General features: G+C 38.6%; 1 protein-coding gene across 1 annotated transcript; it reads left to right on the top strand.

Moving 5' to 3' along the window:
- The first annotated feature begins 755 nt into the window (after positions 1–755).
- Positions 756–9,750, top strand: MAGT1 (magnesium transporter 1). Its single transcript, XM_010194801.1, has 9 exons — positions 756–925; positions 1,704–1,821; positions 3,060–3,200; positions 3,694–3,834; positions 4,183–4,272; positions 5,750–5,813; positions 7,621–7,695; positions 8,147–8,237; positions 9,485–9,750. Exons 1-9 carry the CDS (start codon positions 756–758, stop codon positions 9,498–9,500), a joined length of 906 nt encoding a protein of 301 aa, XP_010193103.1. The 3' UTR covers positions 9,501–9,750.
- Positions 9,751–10,016: the final 266 nt, after the last annotated feature.

Genomic DNA, 10,016 nt, shown 5'->3' with positions numbered 1-10,016 from the left:
ATCACAAAAATGTTTTATATTTCCACACACCTGTCTCCTAGGGTTTGAAAAGACCCTTCTGTATGTAATTGTGTCAGCTGTAAGTCAAAGAAGAGTAGTTTATTATCTAAACTGCTAAAGTAGTTATCTGAAGGAGAGTGTTAATAAGGAGTAGAGAAAGTAGTTTGTGTAACATTTCGAGGTTTGTCACTTATATAAAACTTACTTGTGTAACGTTACAAAATTGGTTGGCTAATTCTTAAAGAAGAGCTTAGTGCTGAGCACTCCAAATACCTGCTGGATCAAGTTTTTTACAACACTGGAAATGAGATGTTGAGCTCACTTCCATAGTGCTTCCATCTCTAGTGTTGATTCCAATTCCACCAGGCTTTAGTGTGAGATGCTTAGTGTTGAATACATCCTGAGGAGCGATTTGGGGCAGCTTGTGCATCTGAAAGAAATCTTACAATTAGCCAAGTGAGCTGACACCTTCACCAGCTTGTGTAATACTAAGTGCTTAAAGGGAAAGGGCTTAAAGTGTGTGTAACACTAAGTGGATAAAGTAAATGAATGATACCAACATGCTAACATACTAACATGATGGTCAAAAAGATCTGTAAATAACCTTCAAGAAACTTCAAGTATGGCATCATGAGATCGGTGTTCTTATGAACTGCAGCACAGCTTTTCGGTGCATCGGAACTAAAACCCTTCAAGGTTGTACTGTGGAACTGGAAAAAAAAACCCCAACAGTGTTTCTCTGACTTGATTTTCAGATGGTGTTATCAGAAAAAGTGAACCAGCTAATGGAGTGGGCTAGTAAAAGATCTGTTATTCGAATGAACGGAGACAAATTTCGACGCCTTGTGAAGGCACCGCCCAGAAATTACTCGGTGATTGTGATGTTCACTGCTCTTCAGCCTCACAGACAATGTGTTGTGTGCAAGTATGGGCTTAATTTAGTCCTAAATTAGAACTTGAAATTCATCATATGTCTTGTAGGAAATTAAGTTTAAGAACAGGATGAAACTTTAAAGTGCGTAGAGAGAATACGTTAGGGCACATTACAGTAGGATTGTCTTTGAAATTAAATGTGTCAGAATACGTGTGTAATACGTATGTGAGAAAACAACATAGTCTTTAATTATTTATCTCCCTCCTAAAATAATTGCTGCTTTGCAGAAACAATATTCATGCTGACTATGCAGTCTACAATTTGCTGTTAATTAATATGTTGATTGGCACTTAATTATTTACAATTAGAATATGCTGGATCCTTAACTGTTTTATGGCTTTCATGTATTAATCTGGAGCTTGCAGAGGTCTGTAAAGATGGGGTTTTTTATACCTAGTTAGTTGAAATTAGTTGGTTTCCCATCCCCTGACATGGAAAAGAGGGCACACCTGTACTTGTTTTGGTGCTCTGTGGACTCACAAATCATGAGTGGCTGGGGTTGATAACAAATTTCAATTAGAAATGACCACTGCTTGTGTTTGTGGGCTCAACAAAACTCGCCCTTGCATTTAAGAAAACAGCAGTGCAAAATGCTTCACTTGATTGTTAGATGAGTGTCTGGCCTTAAACTTTAATGCTAGAAAATTAATGTAGGGGTGTGTGAGATGCACCTGTTAATGGGGTGGGTGGCTGCAGCTCCTTCAGCTGTTTTGTAACCTGTGTTCTGGACAGACGCGTGATGCAGCTTCTCCCTTTTTGTGTGTTACAGGCAAGCTGATGAGGAATATCAGATTCTGGCGAACTCCTGGCGATATTCCAACGCGTTTACCAATAAGATTTTCTTTGCTATGGTAGATTTTGATGAAGGCTCAGATGTTTTTCAGATGGTAATGTATTTCTGTCTTCTAACATGATTTTAAATTCGGGTTTTAGAGACCGAGGGCAAGCAGGTAGAGATATGTGCAAGGTTTAGAGTTAAAATTATTAAAGAAATAATTGAAAAGTTAAAAGCTGCCACTCTAAGAAGAAATGAGGAGAAAGTAGAGGGCAGTAGCATTAGCAGAACAGACAAATCTGGATCAGGCACAAGAAGTGAACGGGCTTCTTTGAGTGGTTTGTTTTGTTTTCTTTTTTTCCAGTGTCCTTTGTAATGGAATTCTGTGGTACACAAAGAGGCAAGATAGAAAGCACCGATGTCGTTAGGAACGACCATTACAATTTTTAGATTACTACAGAATGATAATTAGGGGCTCAGTATTGGTTAACTTGACTCTTTTCGAGTACCCAGTCATTTTGCTCTTCTGCTAACATTATGTCACCAGATTCTTCTTAAATGTGTGAGAACATACTGTGTACACTTGCAATTGTAGATCAAATGAATAGTTCATGACAGTCTGGCAAGTCTTAATTTTTTGGGGGAGGAGGGTTGGTGGGGAGGCAAGAGACTCATCTTTATTTAAAAGCTACACAATTTAGGCAATTCTGTTTTATCAAATGGAAGCTTCTGGGCTGGAAAAGTGAAAAGAGATGTCTCTTACTGTTCTTGTTAAATTTTCCCATAGTGTTACATCAAAAATTAATTCATCAAGCTATGGCCTTTATAGATTATTGCATATATTCATATTTTGCAGATTTCTGTCCCAAAAGTCATGTTTGTAAAAGAAACAATTATTCCAAAAAACTGAAATGCTATAGAAAAAACAGTGTTAGGAAAATACAGAACTGCATTTTATAAACAACCACTTTTATTTACCTATTATAATCTCCTCTTAACCAGTCTGAATCTTTTCAATTGGTAGCTATAGATCTGAATACTAACAAAGAGATGTCGGTCACTTTAGAAAGCATGCTCAGTTGTGTTTAAAAGGAAAAAAAAAGCCTACTTGGAAGTAACAATTTTATTTCTAAGACATGCAGAACAGCTACTGACAGAGCTAAAAAAATTTAGTTTCTTAATACTGAAAGGAGAAAACAGCATGGAACACAACAGGGAAATCCAGGAGTACATTGGTTACCTCTGTGAAATACAGAAATGCAAGCTACTGTGTGCTGCCTTTACTCTTCAAGTAATGGTCAATGAAATCTATTTATAAAATATTATCTTCTATGAATTTTCTTAATACAGCTAAATGTGAATTCAGCTCCTACCTTCATTAACTTTCCTGCTAAAGGGAAGCCCAAACGGGGTGACACATACGAACTTCAGGTGCGTGGCTTTGCAGCTGAGCAGCTCGCTCGTTGGGTGGCTGACAGAACCGATGTCAATGTGAGTATGTACAAACCTTCCCCACCACCACCCCTGCAATGCTCACTTACTGTTTAATTCCAGCTATGAAATTTGTTGGTTGTGTTCTGTGGACAATGATCAAATCTCAGATGCTCTAAATAGCTCTTGACTACAAAATCTAGTTACGGCGCATGACTCCATCTTTAAGTTTCCTTACTTCTGTGTTCTAGTATTTATTGTAGCTCTGTATTTGAGAAGATGGTAAAATTCATTTCCTTCCTTCTCCTTCCCTCTTCCGTTCCTATGGAAGAAAAACAGGCTTTAAATTATTAGGTAGGGTAAAGGTGTATAAAACTGGAATTACAGTAATGGAGCATTACTTACTTCCCTACTAAGATTTATTACATAGAAAATACTTCTGTGTGTAGTGGTGGTTTTTTCCATGCTGATTTATTATTGGTTTTGTTAGCTGGAGTGTGGGTATGATGTATAATCAGACTGAGGGAAAATAATTGAAATATCCCCTGTTTAGATTCGTGTGATAAGGCCACCAAACTACGCTGGACCGTTGATGTTGGGGCTGCTGCTGGCTGTCGTTGGAGGCCTCGTGTATTTGCGCGGAAGCAATCTGGATTTTCTGTATAACAAAACTGGCTGGGCCTTCGCTGCGTTGGTGAGTAGTTATAACTCTTGTCTGCCTGTCATCATGAATTTTATACCAATTCAGGTCTTTAAAGGCTTTTGTATTTACAGATGCTTCAACCTGGTAGAGGAAAATAAGACGCATTTAGTTACACTTTTTGGTAGTCTGATATTATGTGATCTCGGTCTTCTCAGCTCATGTAATGCTCGATTAGATGCCTTTAATAGAAACAAAAGGTAGGATGATGTGTAGCCTAAGATTGTGTTCAAAACCAGTAGGTTTTGATATAGAATGAAAACAAATTTGGTAAAAAAAGACTTGAAAAACATAATTTAAAAAAAAATCCTTATTAAATAGCATTTATTCTTTCCTTTTCAGTGCTTTGTGTTAGCAATGACCTCAGGCCAGATGTGGAATCACATTAGAGGTCCCCCCTATGCTCATAAGAATCCCCATACAGGACAAGTGGTAAGTGTTTTCTTTGTTTCCTTTTCTGTGTATTTCTACAGAATAAAGCTGATAGTAAAAGAGGCAAGTCAGAGCGCAAATTCTGTTCTTGGCTTCTTTCTCTGTTAGTCAGTGAGGCTAACCTCTCCTGCAGTGAGCAAGACAAGTTGGAGAGCTGTTGATTAGCTTGGAGACAATCTGCCTCCTCTTAAAATATGCCTGTAAAGGAGGGGGTTTGTTTTATTTTGAACGGAAGACATCCTAGAGCTCCAGTCACGATTTAAATTTTCTTCCAATTAGCTTTATCCTTTTCTTGGCTCAAATAGAAGAAGAAACTGTGTTTGCAAACTCATACTTTACTACTAAAAAAAAAATCACAAAATACTGATCTTAATCCAAAACAGATGCTCTGTTGTGTACTTGCTGTGTGATAACTTCAGCCATCACCTGTAATTCCGTTTTGATTGGAAGGTCATTCCTACAGTCTTCTGTTCAACAATTCGCTAATTCTGTAAGAGCGGTGGCATTCGTTCTGTGGTGCTGGAAGAGTAAGGACAAACGTTGCTTGGGGTTTTTTAGTTGTATTGCTTTCTGTGCTCTTTTATGAGACAATAAGAAGTGCAGTTCATAATCGGGTGAGAAACATTAGGATTAACTTGCTCTCTAGCAGCACGTTCAGTTTCTTGTTCAAAACTGCTCTAAGTGCCTTCCATGCAATAAAGCATTAGATCCGCTTCTCAATTTTGATTTTAATTTTTTACTTGGATCTAGCATCACAACCATGGTGATGTATGGCTTCCCATAAGTGATTAAAAATGGTATTCTCTCATAGATTTCAAATTTTCTGTTAACCCAGTTGGTTAGTAAACAATGTAAATAAAACTGAGCCAGTTTACTGAGTGGAAGTTCTCGTATTTTGTAAGTTTTCTTGAAAATGCTTCCTTTTGTTTCTTCTGTTTACATTATTCCTAAACATTTTTGAGACTGGAGAATAAAGCTTCAGTGGTATTGGCAATGATGTTCTTTTTCCTGGTACACCATGAAAAACACTTCAAATCCTTGGTTTTGGGACCAAGTGAGTATTGTTCACATGCAGATTGAAGGGCCTGTCCCTTCGCTGAGGAGCAATGTACGTAACTTAAGAATCTCAGTCAGGGATTGGATCAAATTTGGATCACAGTGGGTGCAGGAGGGGGCATCATTTTGCCCAGCTGAACAGGGGATCTGGACCATGAAGGTTGTAGCTGCACTTGCACTTTTTATAATCTGAATAGGACTTTATGCTGGCTGTGTGTGATAACAGAAGAAGATTTTTTGATGCTGACTTAGCTCCCCCCCAGAATCAGTGGTCAACAAGTGAAACTGTTCACGCTTCAATGTCTGCACTCTCTCTGAAAAAGACAGTGCAAAACCCAGTTCTGAGCTCTGTAGCTGCTGTTAATCCTGTCAAAGTTGACTCCAGTCTTTTCTAAATTCAATTACTCTTTGTCTCTTACAGAACTATATTCATGGAAGCAGCCAAGCCCAATTTGTGGCAGAAACACATATTGTTCTTCTGTTCAGTATCCTTCCTACTGAGAAATGTGTGGTTGGTGACAATTTTTCTGTTAGCTTATGCTGCTGCCTTTTCACAGAACCACAGAATGTTAGGAGTTGGAAGGGACCTCAAAAGCTCATCCAGTCCAACCCCTGCCAGAGCAGGATCACCCAGACCAGGTCACACAGGAACACGTCCAGGCGGGTTTTGAATGTCTGCAGAGAAGGAGACTCCACAACCTCTCTGGGCAGCCTGGGCCATGCTCTGTCACCCTCACAGTAACAAAGTTTTTCCTCATGTTCAGATTGAACCTCCTATGCTCCAGCTTGCACCCATTGCTCCTTGTCCTGTCATTGGACATCACTGAGAAGAGCCTGGCTCCTTCCTCCTGACACTCACCCTTTACAAATTGATAACCATGAATGAGGTTATCAGTCTCCTCTTCTCCAAGCTAAAGAGACCCAGCTCCCTCAGCTGCTCCTCACAAGGGAGATGCTCCACTCCCTCCATCATCTTTGTGGCCCTGCACTGAACTCTTCCAAGCAGTTTCCTGTCCTTCTTGAACTGAGGGGCCCAGAACTGGACACAATATTCCAGATGCGGTCTCACCAGGGCAGAGTAGAGATTTTGTATGAGAATACTTTGTCAAGGCTCATAACTGTCCCTGGATACCGATGCAGAAGCCTGTAGAGCCTTTCTGTGCTGGCAGCTATGCTTTTCCTATGCCAGTGATCTTTAAGTGCAAAAATATTCTCTGCTTTCTCACCGCCTTTTCCTTGCTTAATGACTGAACTGAGTGCAGTGTTAAATATGTGCATCTTTGTGGGATCATAAGATTCTTCAGGATTGTCGCTGTTCCCTCTGTGCATGTCTTATGTTTCCAGTCTCACTTAGTTCTTGGTTTGGTTTTGAATTTCTTCCTCTGTTACTGATATTTCTTCTTGTATTTCTTTACTTATATTTACTTGTAATCTTACAATTCAGGATTTTTCCATGCCAGTATTATGCCTTCAAGAAAGGCAAGTGGAAACTTGCAGGTTGAGAGCTTTTAAGTTTCTCATTGGTATAAAAATGTTTCTTCAGTCATAAGAATACTCTAAATTATAATGTTCTTTCTTCTGTTCCCACCTATATATTTTTTGGTCCATCATCTGTAACTTCAGCCATCTCTGGCTCCAGGTTTTCTTCCTTGTCTTGTCACCTATGTCAGCCTGTGCATTCTTTTTTTCAGGATTTTTGGTTTTATTTAATGTTGTTTTTATTGCAGCCTCACAGTCCCGAATTGTTTACATTTTATAATGCACAAGCGTATAGAGTAGCAGACTTGCCATAGGCACGTAATTTCAAAACTTCATTCCAAGTACCTGTCCTCTTCATGACTTGGCAAGATATCCTGTTAGGTTAAATATTGCATGCATTTTATTCATTCTGTTAGCTGAGTAAAATGCAGAAGTTGAATTCCTTTTGCAGTTTTCCAGTGGAGTAGAACAGTCGTAGGAGTGGACTGAGGTCTCTGGGAAAGAGGGCTGTTTCATTACAAGCTGAGATAATTAATGCATGTTTTCGATTCTGTGTCAAGGCCTACACCTTTCAGTTTATATTTTAAACTTTGTATTTATTTTTTCCTAAAAGTTGGCATTATGAATACCTTTCAATTTCTTCCCCCCACCTCTCCCCCATAGTTGCTGGTTTGGCTGGGAAGTTTTTAATATTTTCCAGTCAGTTTTAATGCCCCAGGCATGGAGTGGGAGCTGAATTTACAAGATTAGGAATGAGTGTGTTATACTGAGTCTGTTGTATTTTGTTGATTTAGCCTTAAACAGTGTTTGCAGATGGTGGTGTTACTTTAGGAATGGTGCTCCTCCATGAAGCTGCTACGTCTGACATGGATGTGGGGAAAAGAAAAAGTAAGTACTAATACTTTTCTCTTTAAGAGAAGGCATAGTCAGTAAAGGTTTTTAATACACTATTTAACAGAAATGCTTTTGCACTCTGGTTTTTGTACAGTTCCCACCTCTAAGCAGAAATGAATAATTTGTTTTTTCAGCAGCATTTGGAGTTGCTTAGCAAACTGCGAGTTAAACTCAAAGCCCTTTTGGGAGAAGGGGAAATAGAAAGATGCTTTGCAGCATTTTGCTAGTAAGGGAGAGAAGGGACTTTCTCAAGCAATGGTATAGAATTGATTTACAGTAGGAATTTGAATGAAAATTGATGTTAATGTAGTTCTTGGTGACTGTAACGGGGTCTCATCTGATCAGATCTCTAAATATTAGAGAACAGTTTTGAAATCCCCAGTCACTGTGGTATTTTTGGGGACAGCTGTCACATTACTACAATCTTACTGTGCGTCTCTTGCAGTCATGTGTATCGCTGGTATCGGCTTGGTGGTGGTGTTCTTCAGCTGGTTGCTGTCTGTCTTCAGATCTAAGTACCATGGCTACCCATACAGGTACGGCTTTGCTGCTGCTTCAGTCGTTGTTTTCCTGTGCATTGCAATACAGCTATTACACCATAGAGTTTTTTGAAGGAAGTGGGTAAGCACAAATGAGGACTTGAAAGATTGAGAGTGACCCTCAAAGTTTGGGGTTTTTAATCTGGACTGTATGATTATGAATGAATCTGTTCTTGCTGACTGATGTTTCCTTGTCTGGTAATAATAATATAAACCAGAATGGAGAAATAGGCAAAGGACCTATTTTCTGAAATCTAGTTTGGTAAGAAATACTCTCTTAAAAATGCTCCACTAGGACCTATTTTCTGAAATCTAGTTTGGTAAGAAATACTCTTTTAAAAATGTTCCACCTGCTTCTCAGAGTGGCAATATTGATGGATGTAATAATCAGGAATTTCAGGACTTGGTGGGTATCATGATTTTTCAGTCTGGCTGGAAGAAAGATTGTGGTACTCTTCTTTTCATGCCATTGCATATTATAAAATATTTCTGTTTCCACAGTGATATCTCAGCCAACTTATACTGAAAACAAGTGTCTCCTTTTTTTTTTTTTCCTACTTTTTCTTTTCCTCCATAGTCATACATCTTGATTATTAATCCTTTTTTGTGAGAACAAGGAGGGTGGCTGATGCTTAAAACCTGCACACATTTTGGGATTGCTTCTGCAAAAAGTCTAGCACTATTAATTGACTGCTTTATGTATATGTGTGTGTGTGTGTGTGTGTGTGTATATGATCAGTATAGCTATTTTGTCTGTTTTTACTTAGTTTTATGGATTTTGAAGGAGTAAATATATGATAAGGGACTAGCTTCTAACCATCTCAGCTTCTCCAAAGAGTTTAATTTGTCTGGAAGGCTAATCCCATAGGCAGATATTATCCCCTTTCTATGAGAAGTTAGTTCTTATTTATAAAATATCTAAATAATAAAACTTATTTCATAAACACTTTTCTCAAGACCAGAAGAGAACGGAACTTCCACCCTCATTAATAACTGGTGAGGCTTTATTTGGTCTATGCAACGGTCTTACGTATTTTTGCTAACTCTGTTGTAGGTAAGATAGGGTCTTGGCTTTTGAGTGTCTAGAAGACTCACTTTTAAGTCAGTTCTCCACAACTGGTTACCTCGTAGTTGCATCAGGCCCGGTTTCTCATTCTGATTTTCTTGGCATATTTGAAAGCTAAGTGGACTGTTGTACACCTTTATTTCTTATAAAATTAATGTTTGTTATTTTGTTTCTGCAGTTTCCTAATGAGTTAAAGGATTCCAGAATCTGTAACATCAGAAAGGTGGAGACTCTGAAATTGCGTGTAATGGAATGGAAGAGCTAAATATGTATGGTTCGTGCTACCTCTCTTTACACTGAATGAGATAGTTTAACACTGAACCAAAGACGACGTGTAGTGCCTTAAATATAACAAGCAATTTGCTCTGAAGGACAGAGTATTAAGATGCAATCCATTTTTTCATAAGCTTTACATCATCTTAAACAACTCTACTTCTAATGAAATTCAGAACGTAATGCTTAGAACTACATTTCCTTAGATTAACTAGAAACAGTACTCTAAATTCACTTGGATCATCTGTTTTCCACATGGGTTTGGTGTCGTCCCCGTCCCCCCCCAATCTGTATCATTTTATTTCTTGTTTGTGCATAACAGGTGCCAATAGCTCCTCTGTCATGGCTTTTCATGGTTGGGAAAACATCTTCATGTACCTGGAAATCTTTTCCTTCAGTCTGTGTGTGACCCTTGGACCATACTCTAAATTAGTGTG

Source organism: Mesitornis unicolor, unplaced genomic scaffold (assembly GCF_000695765.1).
Source record: "Mesitornis unicolor isolate BGI_N332 unplaced genomic scaffold, ASM69576v1 scaffold16321, whole genome shotgun sequence".
Classification (NCBI taxonomy): domain Eukaryota; kingdom Metazoa; phylum Chordata; class Aves; order Mesitornithiformes; family Mesitornithidae; genus Mesitornis; species Mesitornis unicolor.
The sequence above is the reverse complement of the archived record's forward strand: the minus strand, read 5'-3'. Positions and strand labels throughout refer to the sequence as shown.